The sequence below is a fragment of the Gnatocerus cornutus genome, chromosome 3, assembly GCF_029298725.1.
Source record: "Gnatocerus cornutus isolate USDA-ARS CGAHR chromosome 3, icGnaCorn1.1, whole genome shotgun sequence".
NCBI classification, from domain to species: domain Eukaryota; kingdom Metazoa; phylum Arthropoda; class Insecta; order Coleoptera; family Tenebrionidae; genus Gnatocerus; species Gnatocerus cornutus.
This window is the reverse complement of record NC_142235.1, coordinates 17,784,781-17,806,723: the sequence shown is the minus strand read 5'-3', so window position 1 is coordinate 17,806,723 and position 21,943 is coordinate 17,784,781. Positions and strand designations below refer to the sequence as shown.

The 21,943-nt window shown below is 33.0% G+C and overlaps 1 protein-coding gene across 3 annotated transcripts in view; it reads right to left on the bottom strand.

Annotated features, from left to right (window-relative positions):
- Positions 1–21,709, bottom strand: part of AdamTS-A (ADAM metallopeptidase with thrombospondin type 1 motif A) — a 90,263-nt gene extending 68,554 nt beyond the window's left edge. For all 3 annotated transcript variants that reach the window (XM_088032404.1, XM_088032406.1, XM_088032405.1), the window contains exons 1-3: positions 21,590–21,709; positions 17,427–17,560; positions 17,182–17,369 (exon numbers count right to left, since the gene is read on the bottom strand). In XM_088032404.1, the coding sequence (XP_087888530.1) occupies positions 17,182–17,356 (175 nt within the window). In that variant the 5' untranslated portion in view covers positions 17,357–17,369; positions 17,427–17,560; positions 21,590–21,709. The remainder of the gene's footprint in view (positions 1–17,181; positions 17,370–17,426; positions 17,561–21,589) is intronic.
- Between the last annotated feature and the right edge of the window lie 234 nt (positions 21,710–21,943).

Here is a 21,943-nt window from a genome sequence, read left to right as displayed (position 1 = left end):
TGAAGGCTGTCTTTGTTGATTCAACCTTCTTCCAGCAGGAAGTTGATTTTTTCCACAACACGCTCAGGTGTGGGCACAGATTATTAAAATTATATTCAATTTTTTTCCGATCGCGTGGGTAAAACGTCCTGCATCCATCACGCCAGCAGGAATTTATTCCATGTCAACATGAAGCGATAAAAAGGTGGCACAGAAAGCAGGAAGACAGGAAACCGATCGCTATTTTTATTCAAATTTTATTGTGTTGTAACGGAGCTAGAAGATAGTTTTTATGCACTTGAACTTTGGCTTTTTAATCAACTTGTTTACATAAACTGTGACGCCAACGATGACCAGATTTTGGGTCCAAAATTTAGCGTCAATGAAACGAAATTATGAATGAAAAATCGAAGCTTTATAAAAAAAATTGATTCCTGCAGCGGCCACTTTCACTCCTGCTGCACAAAAGCTCGCCTAACAAGGGAAATATTTCACCCACTGGGCTAGTCCGCAGGCACGTCAACAAGAATTTGTCATTTTTACGAAACGATCCTATTAAAAAACCGGTTTCATATAAATCTCCAGCAGGAGCTTTTGCTGATTGTCCGTATAAAATATGCTTTGTGTCTGCCCGATTATACCACAAGTGATTCTGACCTGACCCAAATTCCTCCATTTTACTGTTGCAAATCGGAATTTTCAATTCCTGCTGTTAACTTGGGACAATCGATATTATCCACTCTCCAAGAATGTTGATTAAAAAAAAGATCGTGTCGTACAAGCAGGAATTTTGTCGGCGTCGCGTGACGCCAGCAGGAAAATGTTGGTATTTTGAATTAGTGTTGCAATTAGTTGCAGGAATATTTTCCGGGACGATCAATTCAATTATAGCGATTCCTGCTTGCGCGATGAAATAAAATTAATAAAGCTTCAGTTGCGCACCTAATTTTATCTTGGAAACACAGCACTGCATCGTCAATAAAATCTCAGCTCGTTAAATTTATTGCAATAAATTAAAATGTGAGGTTTCAATTCGTTCATTGAGCAGATTTTTAAAACGATTGCCAAGATGTGTAGGCTAGTTTATTCACTAGTGAAATTTGAGAGCACAATTCGTAGGATTTCTCACTGACGCGCTGGTAATAACCTAAACTGCTAAACTGAATAAATGAAAACTATTTATTAGATCACATGTGCTGTGGAATTGCTTAGATTCCATAGCAAAACAAGCAGATTTTTTTTTGGCTCAGGCGGCATTTGCTAGAGAGCCGTGAAATCCTTGCACTGCTAGGGTAAAAATCAAGTTAGCATTTCTCCGCGTACAATATAAAAACGTGCTTTGCAGATTACCAAAACTGCTTGGCGACTCATTTTGAGGGTTATTTAGAGAACACACTGTGTAACTTACTTTGTTTCCGAATTTAACAGAAATTCCAAAAATTATTTTTGACTTTCTTATTTATTTTGGTGTCTCTGCAGCAAATTTGTTACAATTTTTACGATGTCGACAAAAATATGGAATTCAGGCGGCATTTGCTAGAGAGCTGTAAAATCCTTTCACTCAATTTATGCGCGTACGATTAAAAAGTGTGCTTGCCTATTACTAAAACTGTTAGGCGTCTAATTTTGCAAATTATTTAGTGAACACACTGTATAAGCTACATTGTTTTCCAAATCAACTTAAATTATTTATGGATCTCTTATAAATTTTTGTGCCTCTTCAGCACATTTGTTACAATTTTTCCAATCGCGATAATCATATGCAATTTTTCGACTCAGGCGGCAATTGCTAGAGAGGCGTAAAATCTTGCACTGCAAGCGCAAAAATTAAATTACGATTTGTCCACGAACAATTTAAAAATGTACTTTGAAGCTTACCAAAACTGTTTAGCGACTCATTTTGCGGGTTATTAGGAGAACACACTGTATAAGTTACTTTCTTTTCAAATTTAACAAAACTTACAAAAAGTATTTTTGGCTTTCTTATTTATTTTTGTGTCCCTGCAACACATTTGTTACAATTTTCACAATGGCGATGATCATATTTTGCAATTTTTCGGATCAAGCGGCATTTGCTAGAGAGCCCTAAAATCCTTGCTCTCCCGATAAAAAAATCAGGTTACGTTTTGTCCGCGTTTGATTAAAAAGTGTGTTTGCAGATTTTAAAACTGTTTGGCGACTTATTTTGTATTTTGCGGGTGGTTTAGAAAACACTCTGTATAAGTTACTTTGTTTTCGAATTTAACAAAAATGATTTTTAGCTCTATTATTTATTTTGTCTCTGCCGAACATTTTTTACAATTTTTTGCAATCGCGACAAACAATTGCAAATTTTCGGCTCAGGCGGCATATGCTAAAGAGCCGTCAAATCCTTGCACTCCCGACACAAAAATCAGGTTACAAATTATGCTTTTACGATTAAAAAGTGTGCTTGCCTATTACTAAAACTGTTAGGCGTCTAATTTTGCAAATTATTTAGTGAACACACTGTATAAGCTACATTGTTTTCCAATTCAACTTAAATTATTTATGGATCTCTTATTAATTTTTGTGCCTCTTCAGCACATTTGTTACAAATTTTCCAATCGCGATAATCATATGCAATTTTTCGACTCAGGCGGCAATTGCTAGAGAGGCGTAAAATCTTGCACTGCAAGCGCAAAAATTAAATTACGATTTGTCCACGAACAATTTAAAAATGTACTTTGAAGCTTACCAAAACTGTTTAGCGACTCATTTTGCGGGTTATTAAGAGAACACACTGTATAAGTTACATTCTTTTTAAATTTAACAAAACTTACAAAAAGTATTATTGGCTTTCTTACTTATTTTTGTGTCCCTGCAACACATTTGTTACAATTTTCACAATGGCGATGGTCATATTTTGCAATTCTTCGGATCAAGCGGCATTTGCTAGAGAGCCCTAAAATCCTTGCTCTCCCGACACAAAAATCAGGTTACGTTTTGTCCGCGTTTGATTAAAAAGTGTGTTTGCAGATTTTAAAACTGTTTGGCGACTTATTTTGTATTTTGCGGGTGGTTTAGAAAACACTCTGTATAAGTTACTTTGTTTTCGAATTTAACAAAAATGATTTTTAGCTCTATTATTTATTTTTGTCTCTGCCGAACATTTTTTACAATTTTTTGCAATCGCGACAAACAATTGCAAATTTTCGGCTCAGGCGGCATATGCTAAAGAGCCGTCAAATCCTTACACAGCCGACGCAAAAATCACGATTGAAAAGTGTTTTTGCAGAATACCAATACTGTTTTTACGATAGTACGGTCGCGACAAACATATGCAATTTATTGCCTCAGGCGGCATTTGCTAAAGAGGCAAAAAAATCGAACCAGGTTTGTTCGCATATGATTGAAAAGTGTATTTTCAGATACTAAAACTATTTAGCGACTAATTTTGTGGGTTATTTTAAGAACACACTGTTATAAAAACACTTAATTTATTAAATTTAACAGAAACAATTTTTGGTTTTCTTATTTATTTTTGTCACAGGCGGCATTTGCTAGAGAGCCGTCAAATCCTTGTAGTGCGAAATTTGCAAAATTTTTTTAGACAGCTGTCATCGACAAATAGAAAAATGACAAAGTTAATACCAACATACATTTGACAACATGACTAAAATATTTTCTTTAATAAAACTACAATAATTATAGAAAAAACAGCAGAAAAAATTATGTACAGTACTCTCGCCGAAAAGCTCATAGCGCAACTCGCGCACATACTCTATTTGATTAAACTAATTAAAAATGTCATTGGCAATTTTCGAATGTTCCAAGAGATGACGCCACAACAAAATCCTCATTTCAATTTTAAAACTGGAGAAAATTTTCTTAAAAAATAAACTTATTCTTGGCTCCCTTATTTATTTTTGTGTCACTGCAGCACATTTATTACAATTTTTACAATCGCGACGAGCATATTTCACTGTTCTTGGCCCTGAGACAACAACGCTCGACGAGTTGATTTGACTAAACTTAATCGCCGTTAAAATGTCGAAATTTTCGCAAAATCTTATCGTAATTTTTTTCAGACACCATTATTTTTGTCCGCTCTATTTATTTATTTTCCTGCAATTTTACAATCGCGAAGGCTCCTTTTAAAATGCGGGAATCTTGACAAACAGCTGAGACCTTGTCGACGCTATTTTACAACTCCCACAGATCTAAACTGTATTCTTAGACTGTCGCTTTAAGTAAAGCAGTAATGATGTGTACAGGGTTTGTATAAAAGATTATAATAGCCGCGTACCTCAAATAGCGAACAATTGTATAATCAAATTTTGACAGTTGACGTTTCGTACGTTAGTAGAGTTCACGTTCACCAAAAGGCGGCACATGTTCGCTTATTTTCAACGCCTTCTACGATGTTCTCTTTTATAGAAACCCGGTATGTTGTGGGCGTGGGAGTCCTGAAGAAAACTATCGAAAGGTGCAATTTGCTCGGAGAAAATATGACTGAAAATTGGGTTCATATATCAAAAGTCCTGAGGGAATTAAGAAGTGTCTTCGTTAACCTTTATCCCGGAAAGCAACAGCTCATTGATTCCTTCTAATAGATATTTATTACCTCTATAATTTATGATCTGTGTAACGGCTTTGTCACGAAATGCCAGCCAAGTTCACTCCTGCCGGATTAAGGAAGCTGAAATATTCAATCCTGCTGTGACAATTCCGTTCTATAAATACCCCGAAATTTCGCAACTCATTCTTTCAGCACGCACTATTCCTGCTGTCCGTTTATATTTTTTCGGGCAATTAAGAAGCGCCCGCCATCTGCTCCCGGGAATTGATTGCTGGTAATAACACAAATAAAGTGAATTATAATCAGTTATTGAACTTCCGATGACTGATTCCATTTAATTATTTCATAAATTTCGATTTGTTGTAAACTGTGAGAATCTCTGTTTACGTATTGTGTAATCCCGACGACAGCGCCAATGCTAAAAATAATTTTTTTTGCTAAAATAATACACAGATCAGTCACTGCCCTTTACCGGATTATTGAACTTGCCAGGGTGGGTACTTTCGAAGTGATGCAACGAATTTGCATATTGATGATGCTAGAAAGTGAAATTATCCCATTGCAGCGACATTAATCTTAGATTCGTATAGTTCCGACAACCTTTAAAATTTAAAACTCGTTAAATAAAGAGTAATTAAGGGCACTATAAATATTTAGGCTGCGAACTAATTGTTTGATCGTAAAACCGTTTGAAATATGAGACAGATTCTCCAGTAATTGTGCCATTATTTCGAGGGAAACTGTTCAAATTCTCTCAAATTCGTGTTATAAACTTGAACTTCACACGATTGCTATTATTGCAGGAATTTTAATTTTTAAAGCGCTTATATGATCTTTATTTATTGTGATGGTGATGGTTATCCGCAGTCATTGACCTTTGGAAATTTATTGAACATTTTGGAAATAGCAGTTTTTTAGGATTAAACTTTCAGGAATTTGTACTAAAATTATAATGAGGCTGTGCAGTAAAATAATCATATTCGCTCGTGTAGTAAACAACGGAGGTGTTTAAAAACACATCAAATGGTAATTTATGCGGAAAATCTCTTCAAACTGCTAGAAATGGAAGTACCTGTTATTACACAACGATTTCATAGTTTTACTATATAAAATCTTCTTCCATAAATTTCTATTATTGAGGATTCAAAAACACAACAAGTTGCGAAAGGGTAATATTTTACGCACTAGACGTCGTGTTTCGCACGAGTACCAAACAAGATTTTTTCTACACTCGCAGCGAAATGTAACATTTAATTTTTTCAACATTAATCAAAACCGGCGTTGACACTTTTGAGTGTGAGAGATTCATGACAGTACCTTGAAGACATTGGAGTATCATGTAGCAACATTTCGCCATTTAACAAATTTTCAGCTTCAATTCATATTAATCGCCTGTTTAAGTGTCCATTCATGACGCAAAAACAAATGGCACTCGTTCGCCAAGACCTACGTGCTAAAATGCAAAGCCACCTTTGATTAATATGAAAAAGAATACGCAATTTTTCGGCTCAGGCGGCATTTGCTAGAGAGCCGGCGCAAAAATCAGGTTACGATTTGTTCGCGTACGTTTGAAAAGTGTGTTTTCAGATTAAGAAAACTGTTTTTTGACTGATTGTGCGAAATGTTTAGAGAACACACTGTATAAAGTTGCTTTGTTTCCAAATTTAACAAAAATAATTTTGATATCTTATTTATTTTTGTCTCTGCAGCACATTGCTTACAATTTTTACTATCGCGTCAAACATTTGCAATTTTTTGGCCCAGCGGCATTTGCTAGAGAGCCGTACAATCCTTGCACAGCCGGCGCAAAAATCACGTTATGGTTGGTCCACATAAGATTGAAAAGTGTTTTTGCAGAATACCAATACTGTTTGACGGCTGATTTTGAGGATTTTTTAGAGAACACACTGTATAAGTTGTCTTGTTTTCGAATTTAACAAAAATAATTTTATCTTAATAATTTTTTTGTTTCTGCAGCACATTTGTAATAATTTTTACAGTAATGACAAAAATATGCAATTTTTCGGATCGTGCGGCATTTGCTAGAGAGCCGTCAAGTCCTTGCTCTGCTGGCACAAAAATCAGAATACGGTTTGTCCGCGAACGAATGAAAAATGTGCTTGCCGATTACCAAAACTGCTCGGCAAATAATTTTGTAAATTATTTAGAAAACACACTGTATAAGTTACTTTGTTTTCAAATTCTTATTTATTTTTGAGTCTCTGCAGCACATTTGTTTTAATTTTTACAATGGCGACAAAAATAGGCATTTTTTTTGCTCAGGCGGCATTTGCTAGAGAGCCAACACATCCTTGCACTGCCGGTGCAAAAATCAGGTTACAGGTTGTCTGGGTTCTGTTGAAAAGTGTGTTTGTAGATTACCACAACTTTTGAAGACGGATTTTGTGGATTTTTTAGAGAACACTCTGTATAAGTCACTTTGTTTTTGAAATTTACAAAAAATATTTTTGGCTTCCCTATTAAATTTTATGCATCTGCAGTACTTTTGTTACAATTTTTACAGTGGCAACGAAAATATGCAATTTTTCTGCTGAGGTGACATTTGCTAGAGAGCCGTAAATTCTTTGCGCTGCCGGGGTGCAAAACGATACTTTTACGCACTTGGCTCTAAAAGAATGCCACTTCAAAATTAAAATGACAGTCAAAATGTCACTTTTGTATTGCGATTGTAGAGAAAAGCTTGTTTAAAATTGAAAAACTTTTAAATTTTTCTGCCGATTGACCGTTTCTGTATAATAATTATATCTAATGGTTTATAAGGGTCTAAAGTTTCTACGTCAATATTAGCTGCAGCTTCCACTTTCATTTAACGCCATTAACGGTGTGAAATAAAAATTTTTGCTTTTTATGTAACACGTCTGTCTAAATCGTTTTTAGAAATGCGCTTCATTAGCTACAACTCCACGTTTTCCACGTTTCAAAAGTCAAAATTTTTAAGTTTTTAGTTTTTGAGTCCATTTTTGTGCGAACGAAGTCTTCCATTTTTTTTATAAATCTGCTAGTTTTAATGCTACAGCAACGAAATTTGGCAAGCTTGCTACTACTGACATGTCCATTAATCTGGCCTAATTACAAACTTGTAGTCCAAAGGGCACAAATTCTAGAAATTTTTAATCGAAAATCCACCCTTTCGCCAAAGCAAAATGAAGAATGTGATTGAAGTGGGATTAAAACCCAAAAAAAAAAATCTGATTGGCTCGCATTATATTTATCGCAGCAGCTTTAATAACAAAAAACGCACCCAGAGACGTAACTCTTTGTTCATTGGCTGAGTGGCCAAAAGAAAGATTAATTTCCTAGCCAATCAGCTCATTGACTGCTGATGACACAAAACCGAGAAAATAAAAGAAATGAAAGTCTGGTTTAGCTGCGTAACTTTCTCATTGGCTTTTGTTTATTAGATGAAAGAATAAAAATTTACCCAATTTTTGAAATTCAAATAATGGCAAATTAAAAAAAAACGGACGAATTTATTAACTGCTCTAAATTACAAAATTATAAAGCAGAATAGAGAAGAGTTATTTAGATTTGAACAACTTTAGGTAAGTAGAATTTTGTGGCTCTCTAACAAATGCGGCTCAGGCGGCATTTGCTGGAGAGCCGTAAAATCCATACAATGCCAGATTTCTCAAAAACTTTTTGGCCGACAAAACGTCAAAAACCGAATTAAAAATGTTGTGACATGTCTGACAATTTGACAACGTGTCATTTGCAATTTTCGAATCTTCTAAGAGATGGCACCACCAATAAAATTAATTTATGCAGTTATTTACATTAGTAGTGCGCTAGCATCATCGCAACTACAAGTGAGGAAACTTCTCGTCCTATTACCTCCGTGTGATGTACAACATTTTATCTACGACCGCTCACAGCTCCGCATCATCCAACTTTTCCTTAGTCTGTCAGACCACTTAAGAGTTACCCCGTAACTGCATTTCCCAAGATGCAACTTGCATACGAAATGCACTTCATTGCACGTCAAAAACTGAACTTAAAATGTTGATCTGACATCTCTGACAATTTGACAACGTGTCATTTGCAATTTTCGAATCTTCTAATAGATGGCGCCACCAATAAAATTAATGTATCTTGTTATTTACATTAGTAGTGCGCGATTATCATCGCAACTACAAGTGTGGAAACTTCTCGTCCTATTACCCACGTGTGATGTACAACATTTTATCTACGACCGCTCCCAGCTCCGCATCATGCAACTTTTCCTTAGTGTGTCAGACCACTTAAGAGTACCTGCATTTCCCAAGATGCAAGTTGCATACGAAATGCACTTCGCTCTCCACCAATGACTGATGATTTGTCGGTCGCTCGTTTGTTTATTAATGACCGCATTGTGAATGTGAAACAATGACGTCTGCTACATGTAGAGGATGCCAATTTTTTTAATGGAGCATTGTCTGTTTCGTAAAATTAGTGGTGTAATTGTCAGTGAAAAATCGTCCTTCTTCGTTATCGCGACGAATATCTCCTCGTAGGACGAGTTCGTTGAAAATTCGCTAAATGTCAAGTAATTGCACAACCGGAATAATTGCATTGAATAATTACGAGCCGGTAATTGTAAATGCATCGCGTTTGCATCACGTCTTCATTCAATCTTCCGATGAATTGCTTAATTTCTTTCTGTTTAATTAGCAGATTTGATGCCCCAGCATTAAAAGCATAAAGTGGAGTAAAATGTTGGAACACATGCGATTCAAAGTAATTATGTTGATTTTAACGATTTATACTTCTTGTGTAATTTCCTTACCATTATTCTGCCCCAAGAGCCTATTAAATTTTACTAGCGCTTCCTCTGAAGGAAAATGTTGTTTACCTCAAAGAATTAGAGTTTTCCACCTGTGCAATTATAATTATCGCTTCTCCGTTAACACAAGTAGGTTATATTTAAACATTTAATTAAATTTAAGTGACGCGTATTTGACGTTCTTTAATGACCGATGTCCAACGATGATGTCATGAGTGCAAAATTATGATTTTACATTGTTAACAATGAGGAAGAGATCAGATACAATTTATGGTAATTAATAGCATAGAATTTGTGACTGAAGACGCAACTTTCCTTTTTCGATGTGGAAGGGTGAAATGACAATTTTGCTTTTTGTATTGAATACCGAGAAGCGAAAAAATGATGTGTAAGGAGCAGCCTATCATTTTCCATTAGCAGGAATTGGCGCGGTTACCGGGAGAGCGTCGGGTTTAGCAACCTTGGGTTTAATTTTCTGCAAGTTTATTAGATTGTTATTGAAAAAATTCGAAAAGCTTACCGTCCAAGAAACACGCAACTAAAAGCTCTTTTTTTTAAATTACCAAAATCACGCATTTTAGCGAAGGATCTCAAAAATTTTTGTTTGGCTTCCAAATGAAAATTTCTAAAATTTATGTCCCTCGTTCTACAATGTTGAAATTTAGTGGAGTTAATATACTACTCAGAAATAGTAATCTTACCAAATTTCATAGCTGTAGCACTAAAATTACCAATGCTACGAAATTTAGGGAAGAATTGAGTTATTGAGAGAAATTTTTGGTTCGTTTCCAAACAAAAATTTCTAAAATTTGTGTATTTCGTTCTATAATTCTTAAATTTAGTTGAGTTAATAAACGACTGATAAATAGTAGTCTTCTCAAATTTCATAGCTATAGCACTAAAATTACCAAAATTAGAAATTTTATTAATGAATTTCGGAAATTTTTGGCTCGTCTTCAAAATGAAAAATTCTACAATTTGTGTTCTTCGCTTTATAATTTTGCAATTTAGTGGGGTTAAAACACGACTCAAAAATAGTAACTTCCCTAAATTTCATAGCAATGGCACTAAAATTACTAAAATTACAAATTTTATTAGTGGTTTTCGAAAATTGTTAGTAAAATTAGTAAAATTTCCAAAATTTGTGTGTTTGGCTCCACAATTTTGCAATTTGGTAAAGTTATCACATGACTTAAAAAAGTAACTTTCCAAGTTTCATAGTTGTGGCACTAAAATGACCGAAATTAAGAATTTTATAAGTGAGTTTCCAAAAATTTTGGTTCATCTTCAAAATAAAAATTTCCAAAATGTGTCTTTGACTCCACCGTTTTGCAATTTGGCACAGTTAAAAAATAGTAACTACCCCAAATTTCATAGCTATGGCATTAAAATTACCAAAATTACGAATTTTATTATTATTTATAATTAAAGGATTTCGAAAATTTTTGGTTCGCCTTTAAAATACAAATTTCAAACATTCGTGTCTTTTGCTCTGCAATTTTGCAATTTTGCAGAATTAATACACAGCTCAAATATATCAGTTTTCCCAAATTTCATGGTTGTAGCACTAAAATTACCTAAATTACGAATTTTATTAATAGATTTCGGACATTATTGGTTCGCCTTCAAATTAAAATTTCTAAAATTTGTGTCTATTATTCTACAATTTTGAAATTTGATGAAGGTAATAAACGACTCAAAAATAGTAAGTTCTCCAAATTTCATAGTTGTAGCACCAAAATTACAAATTTTATTATTGGATTTCGAAAATTTTTGCTTCGTTTACAAGATGAAAATTTCAAAAATTTGTGTCCTTCGCTCTATAATTTCGCAATTAAGTGGGGTTTATACATGACTAAAAAATTGTGAATTCCCCAAATTTCATAGTTCTATCACCAAAGTTACCAAAATTACAAATGTTATTGGTAAATTTCGAAAGTTTTTGGATCGTCTTCAAAATAAAAATTTACAAAATTTGTGTCTTTCGCTAAACAATTTTGTAATTTAACAGAATTAATACACATTAAAAAAATAATACCTTTCCCAAATTTCATAGTTGTAGGATTAAAATTACCAAAGATATGAATTTTATTGATGAATTTCGAAAATTCTTGGTTCGCTTTTAAAATGAAAATTTTTCTAACATTTGTGTCTTTCGCTCTGTAATTTTGCAATTTAGCATTGTTAATACACAACTCAAAAGCAGCAACTTCCCCAAATTTTATAGTTGTAGCACCCAAATCACCAAAATTACGAATTTTATTAGTGGATTTCGGAAATTTTTGCTTCGTCTTTAAGATGAAAATTTCAAAAATTTGTGTCCTTCGCTCTATAATTATGCAATTTGGTGGAGTTTATACACGACTAAAAAATAGTAAGTTTCCCAAATTTCATAGCTGTAGCACCAAAATTACCAACAATACGAATATTATTGGTAAATTTCGAAAATTTTTGGTTCATCTTCAAAAAAAATAATTCTAAAATGTGTCTTTCGATCCACAATTTTGTAATTTTGCAGAGTTAATGCACAATTCAAAAATAGTAACTGCCCCAGATTTCATAGTTGTGGCACTAAAATAACCAAAATCACGAATTTTATTGAAAAATGATGAAAAATTTTGCTTGGCCTTCCAAACGAAAATTTCTAAAATTAGGGTTGATTAATTTTTTTTAATTAAAAAGAGTGCAAAAAGACAGTAATAATATTTATAGAATAATAAATAAAAGATATTGATAATTTATTCTGTACTATTTCAAATTTGACGTGAAATTTCCCATCCGCCTTTAACTTAACAAATACAATAAAGCAGCCAGCGTTTATTTTGTAATCAAACAAAGATGACGTCAAACCGGGCTTTGAAAATCTAAACGCGTTGGCAGCCCTGCATGTGTTTGATTAGACAGTTGTTAATTTCAACAACTACCAGCGTGTAAGTATTTTTTTCGAGCCACCTGTATATTTACTTTGAACGGTCCGCTGAAGAGAATAAAACGACTTCAGTTGGCGAAGCGACACAATAAGGCGAGACCTTGCGCGGTTTTATTGATGTTAAAGGTTACGAATTTGTTTCCTCACCCTGTATACGTGCATATTTGAAAATTTTTCGCCTATAAATCCGACCGCAACTAATTGGCGATTTAGCGCCAACGGTCTGCCATCCCTATTAAACACTTTGTAAGTCATCGATATATTCAACCAATTAGCCGAGCATTGTCGTTAACACAAATTAACTTCGTGATTCATCCCAAAAGGGAAATGATCTTTGCGATGCGCGTCCAGACATCTAGATCGCGGCGACCTACATGACGGACGCGCCCCGGCGGGCGTCGCCTATTTTTACCGTCAAGGCTGCGACCTACAGACTGTGCCCAACCGGCGCCTTTTATCAGCGCTTTTCCAGCCTTGACCCGCCAGAAAACCCGATGTGATAACGGTCTCTGGAATATTTCAGCGCAAAGTCAAGGCCGCGGATTGAAAAAAAATCGGCGCGCCGCTGACTGTTGACACCGAGCATTAGCGCGCCGACGGTACCTAGCCGGGGGCAAGGACGGCGATTTTCGTTTGTTTTGTCAAAAAATTATTGATGGCTAGATCGAGTGTTCAAAGCGAGGCGGGCCAAGCCAAATTTAGACGAGCGCTTCCTTCTAACGCGGGCTCGAATTTCGCGAATTATGGGGTCAAAGACGTGCGATTTTGACGTTTCGGCTTCGAGAGAAAAAAGGCTAAATCGAATTTTAGCGGACTGCCAAAATGTAATTTACGATACTCCAAGAGTTAAAAATATTCCGTGGCGTCTAGTAGGCCTTGCATTTTTTTGGCGGGACTATGACGTCACGTCGGGATGTAGACAGTTCGTCCCCGAGAGCAGAATGACCCGAAATTAGATCAAGACTACAATAAACTAATCCAAACTTGGCGCAGTTAGAAACTTTCCGCGGATAGAAGCGGGCCTAAAACAGAGCCTTGGGGAACACCGCTGACTTGGAATCAACGCAACTTTGGATTTTACGTCACAAAAGTCTTTTATACCGACAATGTAAATCAGGCTTTTATTTCCTGCCAACATAATAGATTGCCCTTACATAATTCTCAAACAAAAAAAACAAATCTGCGTACGTTGAAAACACATTTCTACAACAAAAAAGTAAACATCGTAAAAATCTGGTCTACTGAGTCTGTGAGTTCCCAGTGACAATGTGGCGGACACGTTTTGCGGTTAGAGACTCGTCTGCTCATCAATGGAAATAAATAATAGTAATAAAAAAGATCGTAAACAGGTGAGTATTATAAAAATTCCTGGCAGGTGTTCCGCTATTTTTTACAATCAAATAATTTAATGAACTGCGAGTAAAAGGTGAGCATTGATTATGATTATTAATGTGTCATCGTGTTGTTGCTACAAGACGTAAAACACCAGCGAAATATTTGCTTATTTTGAACGAGAGGTAAAACAATATTTTTAGTTTATTTTATTAGGAGCTTCCGTGTTTGACATCCGCGAGAAATTGAAAAAGAAAAAAGTAGAAAATAGCAATATGTCAAATTTCATTGGTGTGACACTATAATTACCAGAGATACAATTTTTGGAAAACATGAAAATTATTGGTTCAGCTTGAAAATGAAAAATTCTAAAATTCGTATTGCCAAAGTTACGAATATTTTGTAAGCGTTTGTAAAATTTTTAGGTCAGTTTGAAAATTCCAAATTTCAAAATTCGTATTTTTGTTTAATTATTTTGCGACTTTTTGGAGTCAACATACAACACAAAAATTGCAATCTTCCAAAATTTCGTTGTAATAGGACTAAAATTGCCAAAGTTACAAATTTTTGTAAGAAATCTTGAAAATTTTTGGTTCAGCTTGAAAGTAAAAAATTCCAAAATTCGTATTCTTTGTTCTGTAAATTAGCGACTTTGTGGTGTCAACAAACAAGTCAAAAATAGCATTCTGTCTAAATTTCATGGTAATAATTCTAAAATGACTAAAGTTACGAATTTTTGTAAAAAATACACGAAATTTTTGATTCAGCTTGAAAATTAAAAATTAAAAATTCGTATTTTTTGCTCTATAAATTAGCGACTTTGTGGAGTGAACAAACAACCCAAAAATAGCATTCTGCCAAAATTTCATGGTAGTAATAATAAAATGACTAAAGTTACGAATTTTTGTCAAAAATACTCGAAATTTTTGATTCAGTTTAAAAATTAAAAATTCCAAAACTCGTATTTTTTGTTTAATAATTTAGCAATTTGGTGAATTCAACAAACAACTCAAAAATAGCAATCTGCCAAAATTTCATTGTAACAGCACTAAAATTGCCAGAGTTACAAATTTTTCTAAGAAATTTTGGAAATTTTTGGTTCAGCTTGAAAATAAAAAATTCCAAAATTCGTATTTTTTGCTCTATAAATTAGCGACTTTTGGGAGTTAACAAACAACTTAAAAATAGCATTCTGCCAAAATTTCATGGTAGTAATACTAAAATGACTAAAGTTACAACTTTAAAAAAAATATATTCGAAATTTTTGATTCAGCTTAAAAATTAAAAATTCCAAAACTCGTATTTTTTGTTTAATAATTTAGCAATTTGGTGGATTCAACAAACAACTCAAAAATAGCAATCTGCCAAAATTTCATTGTAACAGCACTAAAATTGCCAGAGTTACAAATTTTTCTAAAAATTTTTGGAAATTTTTGGTTCAGCTTGAAAATGAAAAATTCCAAAATTCGGATTTTTTGCTCTATAAATTAGCGACTTTTGGGAGTTAACAAACAACTCAAAAATAGCATTCTGCCAAAATTTCATGGTAATAATACTAAAATGACTAAAGTTACAAATTTAAAAAAAAAATATTTGAAATTTTTGATTCAGCTTGAAAATTAAAAATTCTAAAACTCGTATTTTTTGTTTAATAATTTACCAATTTGATGGATTCAACAAACAACTCAAAAATAGCAATCTGCCAAAATTTTATTGTAACAGCACTAAAATTGCCAGAGTTACAAATTTTTCTAAGAAATTTTGGAAATTTTTGGTTCAGCTTGAAAATGAAAAATTCCAAAATTCGGATTTTTTGCTCTATAAATTAGCGACTTTTGGGAGTTAACAAACAACTCAAAAATAGCATTCTGCCAAAATTTCATGGTAATAATACTAAAATGACTAAAGTTACAAATTTAAAAAAAAAATATTTGAAATTTTTGATTCAGCTTGAAAATTAAAAATTCTAAAACTCGTATTTTTTGTTTAATAATTTAGCAATTTGGTGGATTCAACAAACAACTCAAAAATAGCAATCTGCCAAAATTTCATTGTAACAGCACTAAAATTGCCAGAGTTACAAATTTTTCTAAAAATTTTTGGAAATTTTTGGTTCAGCTTGAAAATGAAAAATTCCAAAATTCGGATTTTTTGCTCTATAAATTAGCGACTTTTGGGAGTTAACAAACAACTCAAAAATAGCATTCTGCCAAAATTTCATGGTAATAATACTAAAATGACTAAAGTTACAAATTTAAAAAAAAAATATTTGAAATTTTTGATTCAGCTTGAAAATTAAAAATTCTAAAACTCGTATTTTTTGTTTAATAATTTACCAATTTGATGGATTCAACAAACAACTCAAAAATAGCAATCTGCCAAAATTTTATTGTAACAGCACTAAAATTGCCAGAGTTACAAATTTTTCTAAGAAATTTTGGAAATTTTTGGTTCAGCTTGAAAATAAAAAATTCCAAAATTCGTATTTTTTGCTCTATAAATTAGCGACTTTTGGGAGTTAACACACTACTTAAAAATAGCATTCTGCCAAAATTTCATCGTAGTAATACTAAAATGACTAAAGTTACAAATTTAAAAAAAAAATATTCGAAATTTTTGATTCAGCTTGAAAATTAAAAATTCTAAAACTCGTATTTTTTGTTTAATAATTTACCAATTTGATGGATTAAACAAACAACTCAAAAATAGCAATCTGCCAAAATTTTATTGTAACAGCACTAAAATTGCCAGAGTTACGAATTTTTCTAAGAAATTTTGGAAATTTTTGGTTCAGCTTGAAAATAAAAAATTCCAAAATTCGTATTTTTTGCTCTATAAATTAGCGACTTTTTGGAGTCAACAAACAACTCAAAAATAGCATTCTGCCAAAATTTCATGGTAGTAATACTAAAATGACTGAAGTTACGAATTTTTGTAAAAAATACTCGAAATTTTGTATTTAGCTTGAAAATTAAAAATTCCAAAACTCCTATTTTTTGTTTAATAATTTAGCGATTTGGTGGATTCAACAAACAACTCATAAATACCAACCTGCCTAAATTTAATTGTAATAATACTAAAATGATCAAAGTTATGTTAGGAATTTTTTCTTTAATTTAATCCAAAACTCGTATTTTTTGCTCTATAAATTAGCGACTTGGTGGAGTTAACAAACAACTCAAAAATATCAATCTGCTCAAATTTCATTGTAATAATACTAAAATTGCCAAAGTTAAAAATTTCTGTAAGAGATGTTCGAAATTTTTGGTTCAGCTTGAAAATTAAAAACTCTAAAAATCGTATTTTTTGTTTAACTATTTAGCGACTTGGTGGAGTCAACATACAACACAAAAATAGCAATCTGCCTAAATGTGAATAAAAAGCACTAAAATTGCCAAAGTTACGAATTTTTGAAAAAATATTAAACATCTTCAGTACAGCTTGAAAATGAAAAATTCCAAAATTCGCATTTATGGCTTCCGTGTCTGTCATCAGTTTTTCGACCACCCTGTATGAAAGAAAGGAAAATTCACAATCCGCGTTCTGTTGCAACAATTTTTCCGCAAACTTTGTTTACCGGGATAATAAATAAATCACTCGCGAAATTTATTTAATATTCACCTTTCTGCTTGACAACAGCCGGCGCCGGCGGCGGTTTGGTGGCAGCACTGGTCTTCCTCTCTTTAAAGGCTCCCTCCCCCAACATGACCCACACTGTGACAATCACCGCCACCAGAACCAGGATGGCGATGCACGTCAATCCTGTGGTACACCTGTGCTTCAACTTGGAGCTCATCTCATGCACTCTTCTACGAAGAAAAGAAGCAAAAATAAAGTGTTCTGGTTAGTGTTGACCCAAATCTTACCTTAAATAACCCGATTATCTATTGGACACTCGCGAAATTAATAAATTCGTTCGAAAGTCCGTGGTGAAGTTTGGTTGATGGACCATGATGAGAAGTCGAAAAGCTACACGCACCTAGCACATTTTACCCAAAACCTGAAATGGGAGAGATAAGAAGGGCGTTAGCACCGTTTTATTGTGGGGAGTAGGAATTGTATGTTCTCTTGACAGATTAATGAGCAAAAAACCAACATCGAGTTGACAACGTTGTGTTTGTTGTACGCTACCTAATTTCAAAAGTGTCAATAAAGACCTAGACTGTAGTTTTGTGGGCAAATAACAAAATAAATTAACTGATAAAAATGTTCCGAGACGGCTCTGTGTACTTTGAGAGAAAATTAATGATATCATTTTACATAGAATTATCGTATTTGTTCAATTATTTATCACTTTGCACTTTCAAAATTACGACACTACCGGATGTCAAGTGAGTCTTGTGTCTTCTATTTGGTGGTTGGTAGCACTGGCGTCAATCGTATTAACCTCACTCTGTTATTGAAGTGACAGACAGAGCTACCAACAGAATTCAGAATTTTCAAGCTAGTTCAATTTTGACATGTTCAAAAAGTTTTTCAAAAAAAAATATTTCGGGGTTTGCATACTATTTTATTCACGATCATGACTAAAATGTATAATTGTTTATTTTCCAATGCCACTTTTTGCATCTCAAAAATTGTGGTCCGGTTTTTATAATGTTGTATATTTTTGATTTAGCTTGAAGTAAAAATTCTAAAATTCGCATTTTTTGCCTTATAATTTAGCGATTTGGTGGAGTTATCAAACAATAGCAATCTGGCCAAATTTCAGTGCTAGAACTCGTAAATTGCCAGAGTTATGAATTTTGGATTTTGGATTCAAATTTGGATATCTTTGCTTCAGTTTAAAATAAAAAATTCCAAAATTCGTATTTTTTGATTATAATTTCGCGCTTTGGAGGAGTTAACAAACAACTCAAAAATAGCAATTTGTCCAACTTCTATTGCTATAACACTAAAATTGCCTGAGTTACAAATTTTAAAAAAATTGGATATTTTTGGTTCATGTTAAAAATTTAAAATTACAAAATTCTTATTTTCTTCTCTATAATTTAACGCGTTGGTGGAGTGAACAAGCAACACAAAAATAGCAATCTGGCTAAATGTGATTGCTATAACTCTAAAATTTCCAGAGTGACGAATTTTTGTATTTAAATTTAGATATCTTTGCTTCAGTTTGAAAATGAAAAATCCTAAAATTTGTATTTTTTGCTCTATAATTTAGCGCTTTAATGGAGTTAACAAACAACTCAAAAATAGCAATCAGCCCAAATTTCGTTGCTAGAACACTCAAATTACCAAAATTACGAATTTTTTTATTCAAATTTAGATATCTTTACTTCAGTTTGAAAATAAAAAATTCCAAAAATTGTATTTTTTGCTTTATAATTTCGCACTTTCAAGTTAACAAACGATTTAAAAAATAGCAACTTGTCCAAATTTTACTGATATAACACTAAAATTGCCTGAGTTACGAATTTTTGTATTCAAATTTGAATATCTTTGCTTCAGTTTATAAATGAAAAATTTCAAAATCCGTATTTTTTGCTCTATAATTTAGCGCTTTGGTGGAATGAACAAGCAACAAAAAAATTGCAATTTGCCCAAATTTCATTGCAATAATTCTAAAATTGCCAGAGTTACGAAATTTTGTATTTATATTTGGATATCTTTGCTTCAGTTTAAAAATAAAAAATTCCAAAATTTTTATTTTTGCTCTATAATTTAACGCGTTGGTGGAGTCAACAAACAACTCAAAAATAGCAGTCTTCCCAAATTTTATGGTAAAAACTCTAAAATTGCCAAAGTTACAAAAAATGTTAAAAATTTTTGGTTCAGCTTGAAAATCAAAATTTCCAAAATTCGTATTCTTTGCTCTATAATTGAGCGCTTTGGTAAAGTAAAAAAGCCAATTAAAAATAGCAAACTGCACAAATTTCGTTGCTATAACACTAAAATTATCAGAGTTACGAATTTTTGTAAAAAAATTAAATATTTTGGTTCAGGTTAAAAATAAAAAATTCTAAAATCTGTATGTTTTGCTCTATAATTTTGCGCTTTGGTGGAGTTAACAAAGAACTCGAAAATAACAATCTGGCAAAATTTGATTGCTATAACACTAAAATTGCCAGAACTACATTTTTTTTTAAATTGGATATTTTTGATTTACGTTAAAAATAAAATTCAAAAATTTGTATTTTTTACTCTATAATTTAACGGTTTGGTGGAGTTAACAACTAACTCAAAAATAGCAATCTGGGCAAATTGCAGTGCTATAACTCGAAAATTGACAAAGATACAAATTTTTGTAAAAAGTTTTGAATATTTTTAGTTCAACTTCCAAGTAAAAAATTTCAAAATTCGTGTTTATGTGCTCAATAATTTAGTAATTTTGTGGAGTTAAAAAGCACCTCAAAAATAGTAATCTGCCGAAATTTTGTTGCTATAACACAAAAATTATCAGAATTAAGAATTTTTAATATAAATATTGGATATTTTTGGTTAAGCATAAAAATTAAGAGTTTGTTGAATAGAAACAGAAATTTACAAAATGTGAAAAAACATAAAATTTAATTTACAACAACGAAACATACAAAATTAAAGAAAATAGAAAATATCCCAAAAATTTAGAAAAAAAATTAAACAAAAAAAATCTTAATAAATCCAATTCACTTCGAGCAACTTCAAATCTTCAAAGCAAACAAATTTACCGCAGTAACGGATAAAACCTCAGCTCGTTTACGCTCGCTTCTAATAAATCAATTAGACGTTAATTATTAAAAAGCTATAAATATTTAAAAAATTCCATGATCCCAATGACCATTTAAAGATTCAAAGCTGACCTGCAACTTAGACTATAATTGCCTGTAAGATCAGAAGGTTAAAACCAAACAATGTTTGCAGTAAAGATAACTCACTAAAATTAAACACTCTTTAATCTAAAAATAAAAAAAAGATCAAAAATTGCAAATAAAAGAGAAAAAGTTTTCACGGCTAAAACTAAAAATAAACGCTAATAAATTGGCCAGTCACACGATTAGCATGATTACAAAGAAGAGTCTGATATTAAATCAAAAATATTAAGAAACTGTCATTACAATTAATCTTAATGATAAAATTATAATTTAATAAATAGTTGAGTATCATGAACTTGACGTTGAAAATTATGGTGTAGGCTTCTGCATATTTTATGGCGAAAAATTGCCGGCAGAAAGGCAATCAATTATAATTAATTAATAGAAATAGTTTTTTTATCACTGCCCAGGGATGCCAATCCACCTTAACAACTCTTAAAATTACCAGATTGTGTGTTTATTAACGATAAGAAAAATAGACAAACTATTCTCAGTCGTATCACGTCCCACTAGATCATGTTCGAGGCAGTGGCGTGCATAAATTAAGCGTCCACAGACGGAATAAATCCCGGAAGAAATTCCCTCGTGTAAACAAAATTACCCAAAAATGATAACGAGATAACATTACATAAGAGTAAAAATTCTCAGACACAACAACGTGGAGGAAGGTTACGACCACTTACCATTTTAATTATCTAATAAAAATGAAAAATAATTTCAGTCCATCAAATCTAAAATTCTTGAACTTGGCAAAGTTGACGCTAGCATCATAATTAGATCCAGGAAGAGTTAAGTCGAAATTTAGCCTCAATTCCATTGATGGAAATATAGAAAAAATAAATTTCGCAAGAGCGTAAATTCAACGATAATTGAAAAGGAGCATTTTCTGCACAGCTTGCTATAAGTAGTAAATTCAACACCCATTGTACAAACAAAATTTCCTGTTTTAATACTTCGTCCATTGACCTAATAATAAATAAAATTATGAAACATTCGCGAATTAAAATAGACTCCGAACGAGGCCGTTTTTTCACCAGGAAGCGGCCGCGATTTTCGCTCAAAATCTCTCCGATTTTCCCGCCACCGCAGCCCTGACCTTTCCAAAAATTTCCTTACGTAACAATAATGATGATGACAATAACGCCTGATTAGTTCAGGTGGGTTTTGCTCAATGAATGGATTTATGAATGAACCGCCGACGCGCGTCCAAATTGGAGAGTTTTTTTCGGGCTTACTTGAGTCCGGTGTCCAATCCAGAGAGTCTTCAGTCGACGGCACTCCGGAGCACGCGATCGCTTTTGCTTCAACACTTTCGCAACAAACGAACGCTCGACGACGACTGCACTGGACTTTGGTGGACGCGACACTGAGTTCTCCCACGAAGCGCGCACGCTTTTAAGAGGACGCGGTAAAAAAAGGTTGCTCGGGGGGAGGTTTTGGAAATTCGGGGTTGGGGTTTGGGTAGGTTTGCAATTTTGCGAAATTTTTGAAGGTGGATGAGGTTGTTAAAAGTATTTTTAGAATTGATGCAAGGCACAGGTGGAAGAATGTTATTTACGTCAAAAGTGATTTTATGAAATACCTGTTGC